This window comes from Sarcophilus harrisii, chromosome 2 (assembly GCF_902635505.1).
Source record: "Sarcophilus harrisii chromosome 2, mSarHar1.11, whole genome shotgun sequence".
In the NCBI taxonomy this organism is placed as follows: domain Eukaryota; kingdom Metazoa; phylum Chordata; class Mammalia; order Dasyuromorphia; family Dasyuridae; genus Sarcophilus; species Sarcophilus harrisii.
In genome coordinates, this window is record NC_045427.1 from 216,388,571 (window position 1) to 216,414,327 (window position 25,757).

The 25,757-nt window shown below is 40.3% G+C and overlaps 1 protein-coding gene across 2 annotated transcripts in view; it reads left to right on the forward strand.

The window, feature by feature from the left end:
• The window catches only part of DNMT3A (DNA methyltransferase 3 alpha), a 152,406-nt gene that overhangs the window by 13,106 nt on the left and 113,543 nt on the right, over positions 1-25,757 (forward strand). The window contains exons 2-3 of one of the 2 annotated variants that reach the window (XM_031951438.1): positions 19,951-20,031; positions 20,145-20,223. In XM_031951438.1, coding sequence (XP_031807298.1) covers positions 20,155-20,223 — 69 coding nt within the window. In that variant the 5' untranslated portion in view covers positions 19,951-20,031; positions 20,145-20,154. Of the gene's footprint in view, positions 1-19,950; positions 20,224-25,757 lie in introns of both variants that reach the window. The other variant, XM_031951439.1, reaches the window with a different exon arrangement.

Consider the following 25,757-nt stretch of genomic DNA (forward strand, 5'->3'; position numbering starts at 1 on the left):
GAAGGGATTTTTTAGAAGTCATTGAGTTCACCTAGCCCCTTTCTCCCATTTTACAGTGAAAGAAACTCAGACATCAAGGGTTTAAGTGACTTGCTGAAAGTGATATAGGTAGTTAGTGGCCAAGTCAGGATTCAAACTCAAACTGAATGAATTGTGACTCTTGAACCCATTATGAAACTCTGGGACTGAATGGGGAGAATGAGAGAAGATGTTCTGTACTGGACCACTTTAACATGTTCAAGAGGCATCCCAAAATAGTAGAAAAGCACTGGATGGGGTGGGAAGGAGGAAGAAAAAAAGGAGGGAGGAATGAAAGGAAGAAGGAAAGAAGAAAGGAAGGAAGGAAGAGAAGGAGGAAAGGAGAGAGAGAAAGAGAGAGAAAAGGAAGAGAAAGAAAGAAAAAAGAAGGGAAGAAGGAAAGAAAGAAAAGAAGGAAAAAGGAAGGAAAGAAAGCAAAGGAAAAAAGAAAAGGAGGGAGGGAGGGAAGAAATTAAGAAAGGAAAGGAAAGAGGGAGAGAAGAAAGGGAAGGAGGGATAAAAGAAGGAATGAAGAAAGGGAAGAAAAGAGGAAGGAAAGATTAATGCCTACTATGTGCTAGTTGTTATGCTAAATGCTTTATAAACATCAATTTTAATTCTTACAGCAATCCTTGGAGATAGATGCTATTGCTATCCCCATTTTATAGGTGAGAACACACTTAGGCTGGATTTAAGTGACTTGCTTAGGGTCATATGGCTAGTAAGCGTCCAAGGCTGCTTTGCCATCCAGTCTTCCTGACTCAAGGTCCAATGTTCTATCCTCTGCACCATCTTGCTATCTAAAGGGAAATGACTTTTCTAGTCTAGACTCTGTCTGTAACCTCCTACATGCCCTTGGGTAAAGCCACTTAAACTTTAATTATAAACTAAGAAGGTTGGACTAGATCCTGGAATCATCCCCCCTCTACACACACACCTAAATATTATCCAATTATCTTGTAATTCTGTATTTATTTTGTTTAGACTTATACACATGTTGTTTCATCTGATAGAAAGTAAGCATCTTGAGACCAAAAATTGTTGTTTTTCTGTTTTTGTTTTTTGGGGGAAGGGGAGTACACTGCTTGAGCCTAACATAGAACTTGGCCTATAGTAGGTATGTAATCTTTTTTTTTTTTTTTGATCAGTTGATAGATATGCAATAGAATGTGAGATCAGGCATCAGAGGACCTGAGGTGGAACCTTCCTTTGTCACCTTGGGCAAGTCACCTTACCCAGACAATTTATTTATGTATAAAATGAGGTGGTTGTGTTTAAATAGCTCTTGAAGTATCTTTAGTTCCAAATCTATATTCCTTTGCATCTGTTTCTTCATTTCTTTCTATGTATTTGTGCCTTTTAAGGACCACACTCAAATGGTCTATCCTATTTGTCTCATATGGCTTTAGAAAAATTATTTGGTCATCCCCAGGGACTGCAGACTTTTCCCCTCCCCCCCCACCCCAGATCCTTCCTCCCACCTTGTCTAGAGCTGAGATTGCCCTTCTTCCCCAGTACCCTGGGGCTCAGCAGCTGCTGTGGCTATACTTTGGCTCCTAAATGAGAGGAGCAATGGGGTTGAAACCACAGGCCTGGAAGCTGGCACACAGTGATTACTTCTAATAGTTTTATTACCATCAACAATGTGGTTATTGCTGCCACCAGCTCCCTGACAGCAGCTCTCCGCCCAAATCCTGGTGGCCGAGGGGCCTAGTCTACTGTGGCCACACGGCTTGGGAAGTCCAATAAGGCTTACTAATTGTGTCTGGGTTTTTCTCCTGTCTGCACCATTTTATCTAATAAGAATGTTAGAGCTGGAAAGGACTTCCAAGATGATTTAGCCCTACCCATTTATTTCACAGATGAGAAGACAGAAGCCCAGCAAGGGAGGTGGTTAAGAATTATTAAATCATAGATTTAGAATTGTAAGGGACCTCCAAGGCTATCAAGTTCAACTCTTCATCTTGCAAATGAGGAAACAGGCTGAGAGAAGTTAAAAAAAACTTGTTCAGCGTCACACAACGAATAAATATCTGAACCCTGGGCTTACTGACTCTAGGATTGTCCCATCTGCCACTTAACTTGCACTGTGCCATAAAATTAAATGGTAATTGAGCTGTGACTAAAAAAACCAGACCTCCCAATATCTAACCTAGGGCATTAAATACTAGGCAACCCTCACTTCACTTTCCCTTAGTCACTTAGCTCCTTAGCAACTCTAGTATTTGACTTAATTCAATTCAACAATCACTTAGTCATTTAATAATATATTTGTTGATGTTCAGTCAACTCTTCATGACTCCATCTGGGGTTTTCTTTGCAAAGAGACTGGAGTAGTTTGTCAATTTCTTCTCCAGGAAGGAAAATTCATTTTACAGATGAGGAAACTGAGGCAAACAGGGTTAAATGATTTACCCACGGTGGTCATCCAGCTAGTAAATATCTAAGGCCAGATTTAAACTCAGAACAATGATGAGTCTTCTTGACTCCAGGCCCTGTACTCTATCCTGTGCACCACCCAGCTGTCCATTCATTTATTAAGCATCAGTTATTAGCCTGGCACTGTGCTGAGTGGGACGAAGCAAGTTACAAAAGTAAAAAATAAAAAATAAAAATAAGACAGACCCTAGCCTGAGGAAACTTAAGATAACTGGCTGGAAGGTCTAGGATTTTGTTGTAGGAAATGTTTGCAGAGGGAAAGGACAATTGGTTCTTTGAATTCAGCTTGGAAGCTCTGTCTCAGGGATAGGGTAGAGGGAGCCAGAGGGAAAAAGTGATTGATAGGCACCAGGAGTGTTGGAGATGTGATATATTCCCATGAGAGTTGGCAGGAGTCACATAATAGGAGCGACTTGGAATCAGTCATAGACTGTTGGAGCTGGAGAGGGCCTTTGAGGTCATTTAAACCTGAGCTGGCTGAGTTTATCCGTGTGCATAGTCACTATTCTGCTTGAACCAGATGTAGTAGGAAGAACCCTGGGAAGGAAGCAGGAAAGAGGTGAGATAGAGGACTAATATGGAATCTGAACCCTATGGCTTTTGTCTCTTCAATACTAGGAGTTCCACCTAAACTAAATTAATGTTGTAGATGCATTCTAGCCCCTAGGGGTAACTGGGTGGGTGACATTGGGCAAGTCATTTTCTATCTCTGGGCTTCAGTTTCCACTTCAGTGAATTTAGGAGGTTGGACTAGATCCCTGAAAGGCCTTTCCTATTTTAACTTTTATTGAGTCTTGCCACTGGCCTCTTTGCTTTTGATCTGGAAAGTGCCGAGTTTCTCCTATAATTTGCTAATAGACAGGGAATCCTGCTGATTTTTCTGTCGTTGGATTCTAGTCTGATAAATAAGGTGGATGATTAAACTGGGTCATGACTACAATTCTTGGTCAGAGATAAAGTGTGATTCCAAAAGAAGATGATATGGTTAAGGAGGCAGAACAGGGACTCAAGATTCAGAGGGCCTGAGTTTAAATTCCATCTCTAAGGCTTACTACCAAGTTCTCCTGGAACTCAATTTGCCCACTGAAAAGTGTGATTGGCCACAGATTCTGAGACCCTTTCCACTTTTCATGAAGTGTTATGACTCAGGACTTGGGATACATTTAAATATTGTCTTAGACTCTTACTAAATTTATAACCAGGCAAATCACTTTAACTTGAGTCTTAGTTTCCTCATATGTAAAATGGGGATAATAATAGCACTCATCTGACAGGGTTGTTGTGAAGATCAAGTGAAATGATATATAAGTGTGAGTTCTTAGGCAGCTCCCAAAGTGACCTTAGTTGCAAGTGTAGAATCTCTAGAATAAGTCCCAGCCTCTTAGGTGACTACTTTGGAAGGGAAAAATTTGTACAAATATGCACATTGAGACTATAACTTGTTTTCTTGCTCCCACCAGGAGTCCTCTCAATCATATACCTCTGATCCACTTTGGCTTGGCCAGCTGAAGCTGGGCAAATGCAGACTTTATTTTTTGCTACTATCCTTGCTATGGCTATTGGACCATTGTTCATCCCCAACTCAACTTATTATGCCTGGATGGCAACTCTTGCTGAGGGGAGTCAAGTGAGAGGATTGATTTCTTTTTTGTGAAAGAGCAAATATGTGCTAAGCTGCTATTTGTTTCAATCAGGTTTGGCAGGGAGGGAAGTGAGAAGGAAAAGGCAAAGGAAGGGAAAGAAGAAGAAGAGAGGTTGCTGAAGGTTCTTTGAGGAATGGAACCAGCCCTCTAAGGTAAAATCTTATAACTTTTTGACAAGACAAGGACTTTCTATAGTTATAATAAGCTCTCCAAAATCACAAGGGCAGGGTAAATCCCCTCAGTGCCCACTAGGGGCTGGAACTCAGAAAGGCCAACTAATCCATGAATCAGCAAACATATTATATGCCAAGAACTATGCTAAATTCTGGGGATACCAAGAGGCCAAAAAACATCACCCCCAACCCCTGCCCTCAAGAGCTTACAATTTAATGGAATTAGATCTAGGATTATAAACAGTCATTTAATGGTATCAGGTCTTCTAAAAGAGACCAGATTGTAAACTTGTTGAAGGTAGTGGTGTATCAATTAATCAATAATCATTTATTAAAGCATTGTGCTAGAGATATAAAAGCAAAAAAATAACACTCCTTCATCTCAAAGACCTTAAATAGGTAGAGAGTTTTCTCCTGAATACAACGTAAGGTCTTGAATATATATAATATATAATATATTCAAGAGTGGCTGGATAGCTCAATATATAGAGCACTGGGCCTAGAACCAGGAAGATTGGAATTTGAATCTAGCCTCAGATTAGCTTATGTGACCCTGGGCAAATCACTTAACCCTGTTTACCTCAGTTTCCTCATCTGTAAAATGAGCTAGAGAAGGAAATAGCAAACAACTTCAGTGTCTGCCAGGAAAAGTTACTTTTTTGAAGATAAAAAGTATCTTTGCAAGGAAAACCTTAAATGGAATCATAAAGAGTCAGACATGACTGAAATAAGTGAATGATAAAAAATATATATCTGTTCACATATGCATATTTATATTTATATACATATGTATACGCATGCATATACACATAAAGTAAAGGCAAAGGAATTTCATGATGGGAAACACTACCAAGAAAATCTTCCTGTTTCTGAGCCTAGAAGGAATGAACCCAGATATTCCAAGAGATAGGACTAAGGAGTGAGAGCATTCTAGAAATGGAAAAAGCCTAAGATAGGAGATAGAATGTAGTGTGTAAGAACCAGCAAGAAAGCTAGATAGTCTGTAGAATGCATGAAAGGATATAACGTGTAAAAAGGCTGGAAAGAGAAGTTGTGTCAGACTATGAAGGGCTTTTTGAATGTCAAACAGAGAAGTTTGTGTTTTATGTGAGAGGTGATAGAGAATCACTAGAGCTTCTTAAACAGGGCAGTGAGGTTAGGTCTATGCTTTGGCAGCTGTCCAGAGGATGGATTAGAAAGTGGAAAGACTTGAACGGGGGAGACTATTTAGTAGGCTGCTGCCATTGTCCAGGTAAGAGGTGACCACAGTCTGAACTAGAGTTCATGTGGCTATGTGAATGCAGAAAGGGGATAGATGTGAGAGATATCATGGTGGTAGAATTGACATAATTGTACAACTGGTTGATTATTTCTGGCAGGGAAACTTGACAAGAGAGGATGAAGAGCTACAAATGATTTTGAGGCTATGTACTTGGGGGACTAGAAGGATATTTACATTACATTAGTAAACTACTTATGCCCAAGGGCAATTTTGTATTATTCTTTGTTATTCTCAGCTCCTAACAGAATTCCTAGCATATTGCTCAGTTGTTTTTCAGTCATATCCAACTCTCCATGACCCCATTTGAGTTTTTTTTTTTTTGGTCAAAATACTGAAGTAGTCTGCCATTTCATCTTCCTATCTCATTTTACAGATGAGGAAACTGAGGCAAAGAGGATTGAGTGACTTTCCCAGGGTAACACAGCTAATAAGTGTTTCAGGTCAGATTTGAACTCAGGAAGATGAGTATTCCTGACTCCAGGCCTGGTATTCCATCTATTTTACCACCTTGCTGTCACTCCTGGCACATAGAAAACAACAGATAAATTATTGATGGGAATACTATTGAAATCAATAGGGATTTTAGAAAGAGGAGATTCTTGGTCAGATGTAAATTGGATCAGATGAGCCATAGGGCTACATATATAAAATTGGAAGGTATCATTAGGATATTCCAGTCCATTCCTTTCATTTATCACATAAGGAAACTGAGGCTTAATGAAGGTAACTGTTAGGTAGTAATTTAAATAAACCATCAAAGCTTTGAGCTGGGCTGTCTCTTCTTTATAAATCATTTAGTTCAAACTTCATTTAAATGAGACAGAGACCCAGAAAGTGCATACAAGTTAGAACAGGTAGTAAATGGCAAATCTTGGATTTGAACTCAGGTCCACTGATTCCAAATTTAGTACCTTTTCTACCTTTGAGGTCATTCACACATAAACACACACACACACACACACACACACACACACACACACACACAAACACACACACACACACAGAGTTGCATCTATTCCCTCTTCAGCAGAGCCAGGATTCTAGGATTCGGGGAAGTAAGGAAAGAGTTTGCACTGACAAAATATATCATCCATGTGTAAGGAGATGCTATGGCCAGTTTGCATGATATGCATGTGACTTGAATTTTTCTGGTTGTCACTGTTGTAGTAGTGGTAGTGGAAGGTATCATTCTTAGCAGCTAGATATTGGCTCTGCAATGGAAGTTCTGCTACAAGTGTCCTGGTGGAAGGGAAGCAGTATTCCCTGATTTTTTAAAAGTTGTGCACAGACATGAACAGTGAACCATAAAGGCTGAGTGTACATCAAAAAATTTACTGAGCTAATGTAAAAAAATAAGACAACTAATTCTGTACATATTGAATGATATACATAACTGCTATTTTGTTCCTGGTAAATTAGGCACAAGTGGTAAGCATTTCACATCAGTGACAATGATTAGTAATATTGTTTCACAATCAAAGCCAAGATTTTACTATTTTTCTTTTCTCACTTTGTTAGTTCTCCAGTGTCTATAGTTAGCATCAAACCTGACCACATTACTTGCTACAATGTACCATTTAATCCTCATATTTATATACATATTGGCATTCATAAGGAATATAGGAAATGAAACAGTAGATCAGTCATCAGAAAACCCTGGTTCTAGTCTTTCCTCTGCTGTTTACTTGCTGTATGATTTTGAGAAAATCACTTAGTTTTTTGGGCCTCTGTCTCCTCAGTTTTAAAATGAAGTTGAACTAAATGATCTATGAAGAGGTGACAGCCCAGCTCAAAACTCTGATGGTTTAGTTTTAATGTTAAATCACTACTTAACAGCTACTTTATCCTTCATTCCCTATTTCCACAAGCCAGGATGAAAGTTTCTTGTACTTTCTTCATGTCTTTCTAGCAGCCCCATGCCCCTCCTACACCGCCTTCTCACATCTGAGGAGTCCTGGAATGGCACATCCAGCTGCTGCCTGCTCCCATCCCTGAGTTGTTTGCCAGATGAAAATGAAGAACTGAGGGAGTGTGGATGTCCTGCTGGGGAAGGAAGGGTGTGAAACAATATAGTCACCACACTGTGGAGGTGGGGTGAGAGAGAAGTAGACATGAGATGGGAATGGAGGGGAAGGAAGGGAACACAGTGAGAGTGGGCTCTGGTTTCCTAGCATGTGTGAACATCCTGGGATACGTGAGAGGCATGCGATTAGGGTTAGAAAACAGGAGCCCTGATTGGTCTCTGGAAAGGAAATAAGAGTGAGAGAGGGGGCTTTGAGGATAAGCAGACCTGTTTTCAGTCTGGGCAGGCTCCAGGCTTCATGACCACAATTAGGAGAAATCCATGACCATGGTTCATTCAGCTCTCCATCCTAGCTGCTCCCTCCAAGTGGCCCTCCAGTAGTCAGTCACTGCTAAGTACTCTCTAGCACTCATCTTCTCCAGGGGATATAGAGAAGGGAGAGACTTGAGTCAAGAGACTAATTAGGAAACTTGCAATCATCCATGTAAAAAGTGATGAGGGCCTGAACTAGATGGTTGAGGGAGTTGGGCAGGTGAGAATGTAAGAATTGTAGTAGTGGTACAATTGACAAGATTTGGTAACTGATTGGCTTAGAAGGGGAAGTTGGAGAAGGCAGTGTTGTTGACTGCACTAAAGATTCTGATGATAAAGAGGATTTATAGGGTATAAATTATAGGGCATCTGAGGAATAGGCAACAGACTAAGATAGGACAAAAAAAGCCCAGGAAGATAAAGCTAGGCTCTAGAATCAGCTTTTTGAAGACTGCTTCATCTTGCTGAGGACTGGTTCTTTCTCTAGCTATGTCTGTTGCCTTTCAGAATGTCTTGTGTAAAACAAAACAAAACAAAACACAAGACACAAGAATACACAAGACACAGAATGACTTGTGTAAAAATTCTGTACATTTGCCTCTTCTTGTATGATATTAGACATTAGGGATGTACTGGTAATCCAAAAGGTGATATGACCTCTTGCAGGTAGCCTTAATTCCATGACATATGGGCAATGGAAATTCTGGCATTGGCAGCACTAGAGTTAAAAAAGTAGGGTGAGTAATATTGGAAATGGCAGGACTTCTAAGAGAAAAAATACTCATGCCAAGAGACAGTCATGGGCAGGCAGGACAGAATCATAGATTTAAAGTTAGATTGGACATATTCAGAACCCTCCCATCGGCCCTCCTCCTCAACAATCCCCTGCACCACCCCATTTCCTCATCTGTAAATGAAGCTCTTGGAATACAAGGTTTTTGGTATTCCTTCCTGTTCTTGAAGTATGACTCCTCATTTTAGAAATGAGAAAATGGAGACTCTGAAAAATAAAGTTATTTGCCTAAGGTCACATGAGTGGTCTAGGTCAGAACAGAGTTTTGAATCCAGGACCCCTAATTCCAAATCGAAATCTTTCTCCTACACTACTTTGACTCTTATCTCTAGGTTCTCAGGAATGTAATCATCTTGATCACTTCCAGCAAGGCAGACTCACTGTGGCAGAAAGGTCTCTGGGGCCCTACTTGTTTGGTGGAGGGGGCTGGGGTAAGGGGTAAGGGGAGGACACAGGATGAAGTGATGTTTAGACAACATCCTGCCAAAAGGGTCTTCTCTGTCTCAGGAGTTGGCTTGGAGGGCCTCCTGTACATTACTCTGTAGCTCCTGTGAAAAATATTAATATAATAATTATACACTTTAGACATTTATATAAATTGACATTTATATATGGTGAATAAGATTGAAGATTTGGAGATTACATACATGATTGCAATTTTTCTTTTGCCATGGTCACCATCACTCTGGTTTTGGGATGGAGATTAGGGAGAGGTAAAGCATAGGACTGGAAGCAAAGTGTTGTGTACTTAATCTTGGCTTTGCCAACAATTTGACCTCCCATCTTTTTGCCCTAATCTTTTATAATTCTATAATTCCATTTGATTTGTGGCATGACAGCCAGGTAAGAACAGCTTTACTTACCCTACTCTGCCTTCTGAAGTCACCTGAGGATACAGAAGTCATCCCAGACTCACAGAAGGGAGGCATCTGGGGTGTATATTTATGTGACGGGAGTGTCCTTGAGGAAAACTCTATTACCAGACTTCTAGAAATATTGTCACAGAGGGAATATGATAAATTGATGGTCACCCAACTGAATGGCACTAAAAGTCTTCACTATTACACAACTACAGATATAGCAGTTCTTGAAATGTTGATATGAAGAAATGTTGAAGCAGAAACTTGAACTGTTCAGTGGAAACCAGACTGAGGGTCAGGGTAATTCAGTAGATAGGGCCCTGGATTTAAAGTCAGAAAACCTAGGTTCCTAGCTTGCCTTTGCTACTTGTGAGACAGTTGATAAGTCTTGATCTGTAAAATGAGAAGTGAGACTAGACAAGAGTACCGCTCTGTCCATGACCTTATGGTCATAACTAGGGGATTCATCAAGGTTTCTCCCATGCCCTAATATTGGTGTTAAAAAAAAAAAATTCCACTCAGCTGGGGCCTTGATGGGCCCCTAATGACTTCAACTTTGTGACAGTACCTGCTCTTTGGTCCTAGGAGGTCTTTGATAAATGGTATTGTGTTGACCTTTGATAATAGAAGAGGGCATCCTACCAGTTCCTGCCCAAGAAAAAAATTGGCTGCCATGTTTTTGTTTGTTTCTTTAACAAACTTTTTTTTAAAAATTTTGTAGGCAAATTGGAGATGCTGAAAAGGGTGATGCTAATAGCTGGAGGACTGTGATGATATCTGGGCATGCTTTTAGAGCAATTTAAATTAGGGAGCCTTAATGGCAGCAATCCAGCTGAGGAGGGGAAGCCATAATTTAGGTGACTTTGAGCCCATCTTTAGTAGTTTTTATTGTGAGGTGTGATAATGAAGGTCAGGACAAGGCCACACTAAGACAGGTGCTGATGAGCACTAGGGGCTTAGAAAGGGTATGGCAAGGGAATGCAGCCCTAGATGGGAGAGAAATGGTTCAGTCAGAAGATTCTAAACTGAGAAAGATTTCACTCTGATGCATCCAAGATCTCACTGATGTGCTCATCCACTCCCACAAAACTATTGCAACCTATTCATACCTTCTAACCCCATGCCATTCTTTTCTGCCTTATCTCCTAAAACCTGAATTATGTCATAGCATAGGCTTAAAGCTAAAAGTTCTAATTCAACTCCTTTCTTTAAAAAAAAAAAAAAAGTTTCCAATTATACATAAAGACAACTTTCTTTTTTATTTATTTATTTATTTGTTTTGCTGAGGCAATTGGGGTTAAGTGACTTGCCCAGGGTCACATATCTAGGAAGGTTAAATGTCTGAGGCTAGATTTAACTCATATCCTCCTGACTTCAGGGCTGGTCCTTTATCCACTGTACCACTTAGCTGCCCCATAAAGATAATTTTTATCATTCAATTTTTTTAAATTTTGAGTTCCAAATTTTTCTTCTCCCATGCTGACCTCCCCACTCACTGGGATTTGATACATTTGAGAAATTTGATATAGTCACCACTTTTGTTTTACAGATGAAATGAGCCTTGGCTCATGTGAGTCTGAGATGTGAACCCTGGTCTTCTAACTCCAAATCCAGTACTCCTTCCACTGTATTATCTTCCAGTAGGATTCCAGAGGGGATAAAAATGTTTGCCAGCCTCACTCCTGAGAATAATAATATGTAGTACATAAATCCTTACAAAGTCTCATTCCACCTCTTCCCCCACAAGAGGCCTTGTGAGCTGTATACTAGTAAACAAAGATCTGGCCTTTTAAAGCCAGAAAGACCTAGGATAAGGCCCACTTTAGATACATGCTGACTTTGTATGGGAAAAAAAAAAAAAAAAAAGACTTTTAACCTCCCAGAGCCTCCAGGCAATTCATTAAGACTTTCTTTGGTATGAATCTAGTTCCTCAACCCTATGGTGGGGAAGTAGATAGAGTCCTGGACCTGAAATTAGGAAAACCTAAATTCAAATATAGCCTAAGACACTTATTAGCTGTGTGGTCCTGAGCAAGTCACTTCACCCTATTTGCCTCAGTTTCCTCATCTGTAAAAGGAGCTGGAGAAGGAAATTGCAAACCACTCCAGTATCTATGCAAGAAAATCCCAAATGAACTTGTGAAGAGTTGGACATGTCTTAAACATAATTGAATGATAGTAAGTGTTACTATTCTTATTTTACGAATGAAGAAAATAAGGCCCAAGTGAAATAATTTGCCCATGATCACACAGGTAGTAGACATCAGATCGTGATTTATATTCACATCAGTAAAGTAGTTTTCAGTCCACATGCCTCTCTGCCCACAAAACATACACATCCCCTCTCTACACTCAGGATCACTATAAAGCAGCTCCAGGTTACAGAGCATAACCCTGACTACCAGTAGGGACAAGCAAGCAGACTCGCCTCTTCTTCTCAGGGCCATATTTATTGACCCTCCTCAACTTTCTTGAGCACTTTCTTGGTGTTTAGGGCTATATTCTCTTAATCATTCAGGACTTGACTCTAGCAAAAGATCTGTTAGGTCTAGTAAAAGCTTCTTCTCCCTTCTCAAGCCAGGGGTTCTTAATTTGGGGTCCATAATTTGTGTTTTCTTTTAAAATTTTTAATAACTATATTTTAATATAACTAATTGCCTTGGTAATCTTTTGTATTTTATTTTATATCTTTTAAAACATTATTTTGGGGTCCATAAGCTTTCTCAAATTGCCAAAGGGTCCATGACACCAAAAAAAGGATAAGAACCCTGGCTACAAGCTGAGACAACTTGTTTTAACATCCCCTAGGGTGAAGGAGGAAGTTTAGCTGAAGGCTATTATCTCTGGCCTAGTGTCCCCCTCAGGGAACTTTTTAAAAGTCTTATCCTTTGGAGTTGATTCCGGACTCCCATCATGAAATGAGAAGGCTGAGATCACTAATTTGGCAATTGATAACACATCGACAGGGTAAGCTGTTTAATATGAGTCAGTTTCCTCATCTATAAAATGAAGGAATTGAACTAAGAGGCCTCTGTAGTCCTTTCTAGCTCAAGATCTAAGATACTGTGATCTCTGAATTGTTAGTTATGATCAGGAAAGGATCAACCCAGGAGCCATTGTGGGCTGTGTCTTGAAGACAATGGCCCCTTGTACTGCTGGGAAAGGAAACAGAAAACCTGTCCTGTTGGGGGAAGGGGGGGGGGGGGGGGGGGGGGGGGGGGGGGGGGGGGAAGGAGTGGAGCAGGATTATGTGGAGAGACCATGGTGTGTCCACAACTGGATTACTGCCAGAAAGTCTTAATAGAACTGGGTATATCTAGAGAAGGGCACTACAGACTTTAGGAATACTAAAAAAGATAAAAACAAACTTCATTATTGACAAAATTGGGAACCACATCCCCACCTCAAAAAAGACTTCATCTATATCTGTTAGGGCTGTAGAACGCTTTCCTTATTCATATCAATAGCCTTAATTTGACCAAAATTATCCATAGCCCTAATCAGATTATTCACATCCAAAACAACAATGCCCTACCATCCCATTCAACTTCTCTTTTCATACCCTATTCACCATTCAATACTCATTCAAAGCCCCAACTATAATACTCTATTGGCATTTGTTATAATACTCCATTGGCATTTTGGACTGTTGTAAATAGTTTGGGCCTGAGTTGCCCAAGAAAACTTAGTCTAAATCTTCTGTGTATGCCATGGATTACTTTGGCAGTCTGGCAAAGCTTAGAGGAACCTTCTTAGAATAATATTTTTAAATGCATAAAGTAAAATACAAAAGAAAACAGATTATGTTTTAGCAAAGGTGGAACTTTTTCTTGTTCAAATTCACCGGTCCCCTGAAATCTATCTGTGATCCTTTTGGGGAATGAGTTCCTTTAACCCCAGGTAAAGAGTCCCTGGTCTAAAGAGACTTATTCTACCTCATGAATGTGGAGAAAGAAAATCAACTCCGTGGTTGGCAGAGTAAATGGATCTTTATTGGATGATTATTAATTTTTCTTTTCTTAACACCCAAGGAATTGTATGATACACTAGAAATTGGCTAGGCCATGGAACCAGTTTGGTGCTATTAACCATTCAGTTGAAGAGGACATCCTTATTTTATTCTTAAGAGCTAACTATCTAGCCTTCTTTGTGTAGGCAGAGTTTCTAGCTAGAAAGGCAGAATAATCTGAAAACTTTATTTTTGTCATTTACCAGTGCCTAAGCTGATTTTCAAGTTAAGCCATTCAACAAGTGCTTTTTAAACATTACTATGTGTCCAACACTATGGTGAATAAAAGTAAAATATTATACATAGTTCCTGCCCTCAAGGAGTTTTTAACCTACTTGGGGAAAGAACATTACTGCATGAAAATTAATTAATTTGCCAACTATGTGATATAGACATAGTGTGATTTAGAAATTCCAAGAAGGGTGAGATTTTCATGAAATTTTTGTGAACTGCTAAGTATGGAAAAGTAGATGGGGTTTGAAAAAAGGAGGTAGGACAGAAGTGGTGAAGTATTGTTTTGTTTAAGAATAAGCTGATTAGAGATATTGATAATTATGGTCAAGTTAAAGCTATTGACATGAATGAGGCAAATATTCTATAGCCCTAACAAAGATGAAGGTGAAATCTTTTTTGGGGGAGGGGAAACAAGGATGGTTCCCAGTCTTACCAACAATGAAGTTTGTTGAGGAGGATAGTGAACTTGATGGTGAAGATAAAGAAAATGCATATGACTAGCTATTAAAATTGGAGTTGTTTTGGTAGGGATCACATGGTGGTAGTCAGAATATGTTTTAAGTTCTACTAAGATGAAACAATCTAAGATCAAGGAGGTGGATAGTATTGGGATGGTTAGCACTGATGATATAGTTAGGAACCTTAGTATTGCTAGGGGTTAATTAAAGTGGCATTTGCAATATTATAATTAGTTATTTCTAGTGTTATTGATATATTGAGGCTGTTAGCAATGATTAGACTATCAATCAATCAATAAGTATTTTTTAAGTGCTTACCCTATTTCAGTGTCAGGCATTGGGAATAAAAGGCAGAAACAAAATGAATGCCTACCTTCCAAGAACTTATTTTATGGGATGACCAAAACATATACACACAAAAGTAAAAGCAAAAAATATTCAAACTAAAAATGGTTTTCCTTATGACGAGAGCACAACTTGGGAAGGATCTCATGTAAAAGAAGCTTTGAAGGAAAGTTAAGGGTTCTAAGAGATAGAGGTTAGGAAGTTTTGTTGTGGTTGTTGCTCAGGTGTTTCAGTACATAGGACTCTTTTGGCCTCATTTGAGGTTTTCTTGGCAAATATACTGGAGTGGTTTTCCAGTTCCTTCTCCAGCTCATTTTACAAATGAGGAAACTGAGGCAGAATTAAGTGACCTGCCCCGGATCACACAGCTAGTAAATGTAGGACACTAGATTTGAATTCAGGTCTTCCTGAGTCCAGGTCCAGAATTCTGTTATCCACTATAGTACCTAGTTGCCCCTAGGATCATAGAATCATAGATTTAAAGCTGAAAGGAACCTTAGAAATCATTTCATCTAACCTCACCATTTTATAGAAAGAAATGAAGAGCCAGGAAACATGAAGATATTTGCCAAAAGTGTGGCTTGAGTTGGAACTATGATGTTGATTATGGTGTTGGCAACTCTCTTCTGACATTTTGGGGTAAGTGGTGACCTGTAGCAAGAGTTATTGGCAAGGGAGTTAGCACTGGTGTGGTTGAGACTGGTGACTTGAGTCACAATAGTATTCCAGTTAATAAAGATGTTGATCAGACAATCAGCAAACATTAAGCAATTACATTTATTAGGATACAAAAATTAAAACTAAACAGTCTCTCTCTTCTAGGAGCTTGCATTGAATTTTGAGGGTAGGGGTGGGATACAGCTTGTTCATAGCTAAAATCCATACAGAATATAAAGAATGAATACTCAGTGATGTGGGCAGAAGTACTAACAAGGAGACTGGGTAGGATAAGAAAAAGTCTTTAAAGGAAGTAGACTTTGAGCTGAAGATTAAAGGAAGAGAGAGGTTCTGGGAGTCAGAAATGAAATGAGATTCTCCAGCCCCAGCAAAGATGAGGCTAAAACCTTTAGAGCCTTCATTAAAGGATGTACAGGGAAAGAGAGGAGGGTAACAATGATAGAAAGGCACTGTTTCTTTTAGGCAGAGGATCATTAAGTGACCTGTATCCAAGGTTCAGGAAAGGTAGTTTAGAGTAACAGTCACACCGTTAGTTCAATTTACAAAAGATATAAACATTTTAAACCAAGGCTGTCAGGATTTGCAGCAATCTCTATAGATGCTGCTGCCAGAAATTGGAAAGGAAAGAACCAAGCCAAAGCCTGAGGCTTGATGGTGCAAGAGAATAAAAAAGGAGGGAGGGAGAAGAGTACCCTTCGCACCCTTCATAATTTCCTTTGGCTTCTCTTAACTTTCACAGCTTCTTCTTTACTCCCAAGTTTCATTGCTATGTCTGATATTTTTGCTTTAGAATCATTTGCTTTTTTCTATCTCCTTTTTCATTTCTTGTGCATGGAAGGAGAATCATGGTGACATGTCAGGAGCTATTTAGTTGAACCTGCCCAGTTTTCATTTTAGGAAATTGAGTCCCAGAGAGGTAAACTAACTTACCTAGGATCACACAGATGGTAAGTGCCAGACAGATAAGAAATAAGAAAATCAAGGTATTCTGACCAGTTAGATCTCTTTTTGTAGACATTTTCCTTTAGTAAGAAACAATTAATTCAGTTCTCTCTCCTTTCTGAGTCAGGCTTGGCTGGGAAGGAGGTAAGAGGGAGAAGGACACAGAAAGGGAAAGTTGTGAAGGAAGAGAAGCTTCTATTGAATGTTCTTTGGGAAATAGGGCCTACCTTCCTGAGACAGAGGGACAAAAAATATTCCATAGTAATAAACTCTACAGGACCCAGTGAGGAGGGAGAAGGAGTGGGTACCCTTTGAAGTCCTCTAGAGTGTGGTACTGTAGGAGACTGGCCATTTGGAATGTTTATTTGGGACATGAGGAGGACTATCTTAGGTCTTCAAACAGAGACTAGATTATAGCTTGTTAGGGCATATTGTAGAAAATTTTTTTTTCATTTTCATCATCAAATTTCCAAATTGCCTTATGTAGATAGACTATCTCAGTGAAATCCCACATCCACTCTCAGTAGGACAGAGGTATATTGCAGGTATTGTATCCCTTTTAGAGATCAGGAAATAGCCTCAGATAGCTATTATTAAAAATGCTTGATGAATATTTTTGTAAATAAAGTTGTCATTTAATTTATCTCCTCTTATGTTGTTTTAAGATTTAATTTTAGAGTTTTGTAGTATTTTATTTTGTATAATAAGTTTTCATCACATATGTGTTATTTTTGATCCAGAAGCTTGGAGTATATACTGTATAATTTTATCAATAAATGTGATTGATACATTTTTTAAAAAAGGAATAGCTATAGAGAGCTGATCCATTTTGTCAATGTCCCCCTTTAGAATTTGATGCTTGAAACTGTATAGAGAGATTAAGTAATTCACTTATGGTCACAGAGCTAACAATTGTCAGTACCAGAATTCTGACCTTAGTCTTCCTGACTTCAGATCTAACACTCTATCTACTTCTTCACATAAACCCTTGTTAAGTTACTAGTTGACTTCTTCCATCTCTGTCCTTATAGATATTCTAAATAGCTCCAAGTTTTTTTTTTCTTTCAACTCTGATCTTGCCCCCTTTCCCAAAATTATTTGGTAAAAGTGAAGTTTCTTACTCATTTCCTAGGTTTCCTTGTTTTCTTCAAATAAACTTCTAGATAGAGATGGAAGTTTCTAATCCAAGATGATTCTTTTTGGATAGGTGAGAAAAGAAGATAAGGGCACTGTTGATTTTAAGAAACTGTTGAAAATCAATGAATATTTAGCATCATATCCCTTCTGAAAAGTTGGGGACTCGTGTAACTAGCCTAAGAACTTCTATTTCTATACTTTTTTCTAGTCAGTGCAGGCTGCTTTTGAAAAAAAAGGATGTATCTCTTCCTCTTGATATGACCAGGAATAAGGATTCTACTTCATATTTGAACTTTTCATCTTTTTCTTCAGGGCTCTGATTTCCATTCCTCTGCTTCTGGACTTGCCCATATCTGTGCCTATATCTCTCCTTTGTTTCTGGTTATGAAAAACCATAACTACGTGATGCTTGGTCTTCTTGTTCTCTTTTTTATGAAAACCCCAAAACATAAAACATCTTCCCCACTCCCAGTGAATGAACTGATTCCTTCCGTTCAATGAAATCAGGGACAGGGACACTTAGCTACCCTGTAGCTCCTTATGGAAAATGGTGAGCCTGAGCCAAGAAATATTTTCTATGGAGAAATCTTGTTTTGGGTTTTCCATGGAATTGTAGGTAGAAGGAGAAAAAGAAAAGAGGTAGAGCACTGAGGGAGATGAAATAGTAGAGAATAGGAGAGAAAACGGAACAAGGAGATTGAGGGGGGAGGGAGTGTGGGTGTATACTGGGGCTAACTTCATTTCCTGCTTAAAGGCTCTCGGCAGCTTCCACTTTCCTTCTTTCTATCTGAGTAATTTCACCTTCACTCTGCATTAAAAGACCCTGGACAAAGAGGTGAGCACTCCAAAACCCACTACCATCACCGAACTCTCCTTCTCTTGGCTGAAATGGAGTGGGAGAACAACAGGCTTTAGGACTGTGAGGGGCCTTTGACATCATCTAATTCTAAGATTTAGGGTCAAAATTAGGAGGAACTTCAGATGTTATCTAGTTCAACCTTTCATTTTGCACATGAGGAAACAGAGGCCCAGAGAGGTTAAGGCACCTATCCAAAGTCACACAAATATTTATTGATGATTGAGGAAGGTTAAATCCCAGATGTCTCATCCTAGGTCTGTCACAATAGGCTGTATTTTTGTTCTGGGCAGTGTGATAGGAAAAGCAAGTTGAAACAGTTGGAATGCTTCCCCACATGAACTCATGGCACAAGCTACCAGGATCATCTGATAACACTTAAAAATAAAAGAAGAACCTCAACTCCTCTGTACATCTATTTGTCTATATGTGTATGAGTATAAATGTATAGTATACATGTATACATATGGGGGAGGGGATGGAGAAGATAGACAAGATAGTTACCTAAGTCCTGATATGACATTATTCATTATAATATAAGCTGGAATGCGAAAATAAGAGAAAGATGTTAATATCTTGCATCAATTCATACTCCTTATGTCTGTTCTCTAGGTCTTGTTTTTTTAGCCCAAAAGGATTGGGTCTGGATAGACTAGGATTGGTTGGGGCAGAGTTTTCCCTATTTGAGGATGGTCATTGAACATCCACAATGGTCTCTCTTCCTGCCTCAGTCTCCCCAGTTCATTCCCAGTGTCAGGAACTCTGAGCAGATGGAATAGATTTGGAAATTGGGTCAGGTGTTTGAGTCTTCATCAGGCACATTTTTACACACAATCAGGCCCAGATTTGGGGTCTCATCATGGGGCTGCCCTGAACTGCTGACTGATTTACTCTGGAGTGGGTTATGTGAAATAGCATTCTCTTTGTTACATCCTGTGACTAGCTTACTTCCTCTAGAAGGGCAGGAGGCAAGCTGGTGGTGGAGGGTATGTGTGGGGGTGGGTAGGTGGGAAGGTGTATGAGTTCATGGGCCTGATCAGAGAAAGGGAAAGGGCTAAAATGGGGGTCTAGAATGAAAAGAGGTCAGAGAGATCCATCAAGGGGTTTAGCTGGCTCCGAAAGGAAGAGGGGATGGGAAAGGAACTGGGCAAAAGGATCTTAAGAATTCCCCATAGCAATTGGATTTGGGTGGAATTTGTCACCGTGTGGGAGGGGAAAGAAAAGAGCAGAAGGAGAGAGGAGAGAGGAGGCAAGTGCAGCAGCTGGAAGGCTCTGGAAGCAGCCTGCCTGGGTTGTGCCCACAGCAACAGGCCCCAGGGAACAGAGCCAAAGGCCTCAAAGCGGCAGGTGGGCAGGGCAACGCTGGCATGCCTGAAAGGCAGGAAGCTTCTTGGAGCTGGGGAGGTAGAAGGGAAAGCCATGTCTCTGGAGTAGTCGGTATTTTCCCCAAAATCATTGTGAAGGGAAGTCAGGGGGACTTCCTGCCTGGGCTTGGGGGATGGGAGAGGGTGATCAGACTAAAGAAGGGTAAAATGAGGTCATGAGTGTAAAGTGAGCTGGAAGAGCTAGCAAATGTGAGTATTAGGAAAAGTCGGAACCAGGAATGGGAACTTGGAATCTAACAGTAAATCTGAAGGCACCAAATGAGGGTCTCAAAAGACAGGCTCTTCCATGAGATTGGGGAAGTAATTTAGGATCCCAATGAACCCCACTATCCCCTGCTGACCCCTCTGCCTCTCCTCTGGCAGGTGGAGCCGCTTGGATCCCAATCCTACAGACGGACTGAATCTTACCAGAGACTTGACGCTGGGATTTGTGGATTTGCATGTGTATGCTTTTTTTTTCCTTTTTTTTTTAAAGTTTAAAATTTGGTTTTAAAAAAAAATTATCCAAAGCCAACAAATCCTGCTTACCCCTCCCCGGCCGGCCTCCTACCTCTCAGACAGCCCACGATGCCCTCCAGTGGCGCCACCACCGTGGACAGCAGCAGCTCCAGCCTGGAGAGGGACGAGGACCGCAAGGTAGGCAGCTGCTGTGGGCCGACTGAAGAGTGCACCAGGGGGACGTGGTTTGGGGGAGGGGGGAGGAGGGGTCTGTATGGAGTACACAAGGAAACTAACCAGATGCTTGATGGGTCCCTACATAGATGCATCATTGCTGCTCAATCCTCCCTGCTTCCCTCCCTCCCCAGCTGCTTGGCTGTCTCCCTAAAGGTATAGGGGAAAGAATAACTGGACTTTGGCAAGAATGGTGAGCTCTACTGAACTGAAGAATCCGTGGGCTATCCTGGGGGACAAACCGAAGAAGCCATGCTTAACCCTCATGTCCTGATGCAATGGAAGGACCATTAGACCTGCTTTCTAATTTTGGGTCCAGTTATGTGATACTGAGAAAATTGTTTAATTTCATGTAGCCAGTTTCTTATCTGTAAGATGGAAACAGTTATACCTATTGTTGTGAGGGTGCAATGTAGTAATGGATGTGCTTTGAAAAACTGTAAATGACTATACAAGTGTGATATAATGAATATAAAGCAGGTGGTAAGATGGTTTTTTCAAAAAGATTAAAAAGTTGTCTCAGTGAGATAGGGAAAGATACTTGACTGCAGGGGTGGAAGTCCTATGTTCCTAAATAGAAGAAATCAAGATCTATGGTAGAACCAGGAATTCTACTCTTTGGAATAATTCTTGACTCCTCCTTCTGTCCTGCTCCGAAGCCCATCACTAAATGTGCATTCACTAACCTGCAGAGTCTCTACTCTGTGTCCATGGGGAGCAGCCTCAAGATCTCACATCACCCATGTCAGTTTCTGCCTCCCCTTGCAGAGGCACACACACTTTCATGACATGTGAGCTCAAAATTGGCTTTGACAGCAATATTGGAGCCATCCACAGAAAAGGCAAGACATAGAGAACGTGCAAGAATATAGTAGCACATCACCAAAATATATACATACACATGTGCAACTGCCAGAAAAACCCAAGGTGCACGCATGGAGATCTCAATATGTCTGAGCAGAGGAGACCTTCCTCCAGATAAGCTGTTCCCATCAAATTGAATCCAAGGTGACAGTGTTAGGCAGAGGTATCTAGGAAGCCTGAAGAATTGGGATGAAGTGAAGAAGAGACTGGGGACAGGAGAAAACCAAGAGGAAATGAAAAGTGACAGGTCAGAGACAGTAGTTATTGTAAAGAAAAGCACAGGAGGACAAAAACAGTCGAACAAAAGAGCATGATGCCCTATTATGGATATCATTGCTGCTCTTGGCTGATTGAATGACATGGGCACTTGCATGCATGTGGGGCGGGGGGAGAAGTTATTTCTTTCTGGACTCACATTTAAGCAGAATTCTTTCCTTTCCTCCGCCACATTCATTTACTGGGAGAAGAGAATCACACAATCCTAGATTAAAACTGGCAACTCACAAACATAGATTTAGAACCGGAAGTCATCCTGTCCAAACCTTCCATTTGTAAGTAAGGTCCAGAAAGTGACTTGTCCAAAGTCACACATTTTTTTCAGCACAGACTATGGAGCACTTCCTCTTAGAGAAGTTTCCAAAGGTTTGACAAGGGCAAGGTCAGCAGGCCAGAGGTGTCCATAGCAGATTAGGGATTCTGAGAAAGGATGAGCTCAGGTTGCTTAGAGATGGAGGGGAGAAGAAAGACAAGCAATAGAGAACACGATACCCTATGTTTGAACAGTGCCTTACAGATTACAAAGCATCCTCTTATACAGTCATGTCCAATGATGTCTGGACCAATATCATTTCATTATGTCATTAATATATTATAACTGAACTCCATTCCAATGTCACAAATCTCTACAACAATTTAGTTACATTTATGACCCTGTTCCTGTGGAACTCACTGCCCTCATAAACAGTTTTTCACATACTATTCTCTTAGAGAAATCAGTTAATGACATTAGATGAGTTGTGCCTTTGTATGATTTTGTTTAAGGCTTGAAAACATCATGGAGGTCAATAGAACAGGTATAATTAAGCCAGTTTTACAGTGACAGTATCATAGTGGTTAGAGCTAATTTGGAGGCAAGTCTTTTATCTGACATATATAGTCTATGTGACCCTGGACAAGCCTTTTAATCTCAGTGCCCTAAATTACCAAATTGGTACTGAGCTATCTTAGTAAACAGAGTTTCTTCATTAGTACTTCTCTACACTGATAAAATCACAGGTCTAGCACAAAATAAAATTACTTGCTATTTAGAGGGTTATGTGGATGCCATATAGCTAGCAAGTATGGCTAAGCCAGGTTTTGGAGTATGAATCTTGGTCTTGTGATCCCTAGTCCAGTGTTGTGATTCTGCATCTGGCGAAAGAACAGGAAGGAAGGAAAGACCAACAGAAGGAGGGGGTAGATAGAGAACGGAAGTGACAGCTCAAAGTGAGAAAAGGGAAAGGGCTCGAGTGAGAAGAGAGGGGAGGACAGTGGCAAAGAGCCAAGAGTTGAGAGAGATTGGTTTTAAGAGGGAGGTTTTAAAACATCTTTGTTGGGAAAAGCTGCCAACCTTGTGAAGCAAAGAATGTCCAGGGGGGGAAGGATAATGGAGGAACTCCAATTAGGGGAGAATGAGAAAAGGGAGTAGAGTAGAAGTCATAGTTTGGTGATTAGGAGGGCTCCATAAAGCATTTAGCCCATGTCTAGGTCTAGTCCATGCACCTGACCTCAAAAAGGCAAGGATGGATATCCCAACCTCAGAAACAATAGGTTGGAGATTTCTAAGCAGTCCCTATGAATAATCCTGATTTTGTCACTATTTATGTGACTTTGGACAAGCCCCTTAAACCTGTTTCTTTACATATTAAAAGAACATTGGACTAGATGGGCCTACAGATCTCTTTTGGACCTAGATCTAGGATTCTATGAATCTGAGCTGTGTTTCTCAGACTTTACAACTCAGATGTTCCTCTGAAGACCCTAGATGGGTAGCTTCTGTCACACCTTAAGGTGCATTGCTTATGTCTCCTCTGGTGTAGCCAGAGACAAGTTCATCCTCCATCTATTATCATTCAGGCTAAGTCAGTGTACAGAGCTTTAGACTTGAGAGTCAAAAGACCTGGATTTGAATGTAGAATTTCACTTAACTATCAAGTACAACCTATGTCAAAGAAAAATTCCCCACTATAGCATACTTAACAAGAAGTCATCCTGCCTTTGAAGACCATTAGTGAGGGGAAATCTATAGACAGACTTTGTCCTATCAGCCATGTGATGTTAGGGAAGTTATTGAACCTTTTTTAGCCTTAGTTTCCCTATTTACAAAATAGGCATAATATCACAGGGCTGGCAGGAGAATTAGAACATTACACTCACAAAACCATACAATTCTATGGTCATACTAGGCAGTCCCCTGGTATATACTGTCACTTTGCCTCTGTTGTGAGTCCAGGGTAGCTGTTTTTACTTCTAACTCCAGAAGTGCATGGAAATTGTCCAAATTATTGACACAGGATGGGAGACCTTAATTTATCCCCTTAAGATCTGGGACTACCCCAGGATTAGGTGTCTATAATTGGGAGGCATCACACATCCAGCACCAATTCTGCTTCTTTAGTACTTGGGCCAGGCTTAGTGACTTCAACTAATCTAGCATAAATGCGTTGGATACACAATCACGTGTGAGGCAATTTTCCAAGCCACAGGTCTCTGGGGATCTGTGACTGACCCAGCCTTCTCTTTTCTGAACTCTTACCCCACCCCCTTTCTGTGAGAATTCATACACTCCCTTTTGCTTCCCAACTCTGTATGGTTCACCCTATTCTGCCTCCAATCTCCCTCAGCCCATTCTTCAGGTATCCTCAAACATCTCTGCCTCACAGTATCTCCTGACTCAGTAGGGTAGGAACATAATATCTGGGGACATCTCCTCTTGTCTGTGTGTCTCTTTGTGCTTGTCCCCACTTAGCAACAAAATTAGAAAGTCCTTTATGAATCTACTCCAGCTTCAATAATCTTTTTCCTACTATGACCAAAAAAAAAAAAATCAAATTTTACCTATTAAAACAGTTAGGTGTGATATTATTCTCTGAAAGCCTTGATCCTTTTACTATGAGTATATCCAAATGGACTTAACACAAAATGCCTATGTGGGTATGCTAAAATGAGATTTTTTTTGGGGGGGGGGGCGCAGCTAAATAGTGCAGTGGATAGAACATCAGCTCTGAAATTAGGAGGACCTGAGTTCAAATGTGGTTTCACATACTCACTAGCTGTATGATCCTGGGCAAGTCACAACTCCAGTTGCCTCCAAAATTTTTTTTAAAGGTGGGGAGGGAGATTTTTTCTGACATTAAAAGAAATGTATGTTTAGGAGCAGTAGATGGCACAGTGGATAGAGTACCAGCCTTGGAGCCAGGAGAAACTGAGTTCAAATCTGGCCTCAGACATATTACAGTCATTAGCTAGACAAGTCACTTAACCCCAATTGCCCCACCAAAACAAACCAACAACAAAAAAATACATTTATAAAAGTAATATAATACAATGCAGTGTCACATAGATAGGGAGCTCACCCCTGAAGCAGGAAGACTTTGCTTCAAACCCTGCCTCTGGCATATTAACTGTGTGACCCTGGAACAGTCATTTAACCTTGTGGTATCCCAAAAAACTCTCTAAAACTATAAATTTCGGGGCAACTAGCTGGCACAGTAGATAGAGCACCAGCCCTGAAATCAGGAGGACCCGAGTTAAAATCTGACCTCAGATGTGTAACATTTCCTAGCTGTGTGACCCTGGGCAAATCACTTAACCCCAATTGCCTCCGCAAAAAAAAAAACCCCAAAAAAAACAAAAAAAAAGAAAACTATAAGTTTGAGAGAAAATGGTGATCTGCCTTAGTAGAAAGATTCCATTACCTGAAGTTTCCAGAATGAAGTCAGAGATCCAGAATAATATGCATGAATTGATAGATGGATGTATACATGATTTATATGTTGGTCCTTTAATGCTTGGGATTTCAACATTTTGAGTATCAAAAGACCTAATAGGATCATAGATTCCTGGTAGGAAGGTCCTGTGAGTTTAATTTTCCTCTTTATATAGATGAAAAAATAAGCTCCAAGAGTTAACTTGCCTGTTTTAACGTTAGAGTCAGGATTCCAGTTCAGAACTGCCATTATTTACAAGCTAATCCAAAAGTCTTAGTACAATTTTAAGATTGCATTAAGACTTTTGGGACACTCTGTACTATACTGTTTATTCAGAGGTGTCCTTCAATACTGCTTTCTGTTGGTTTCACTCTAGACAGGCACCTGGCTTACCTACCCATGGCCTGTTCCTGCTCTGCCTCGTAATTCATTTTTGTTCCCTTCTGAAGTACACTCAATGCTTTCCCAGCTCTGGGAGTTCCCCTTTCCCATCAACCCCCCCCCCCCAGTCCTTTCCCAGCTCTGTCCCTTGGACAGCATGGTCATCTTCCATTTTGGAGCATCCCTTGATTCCTTATTCACAACTGTCTATTTTTATTGTTTTTTTTTTCAATCATTTTTCAGTTATGTCCAACTTTTCATGATTCCCCTCCCCCATTCTGAAAT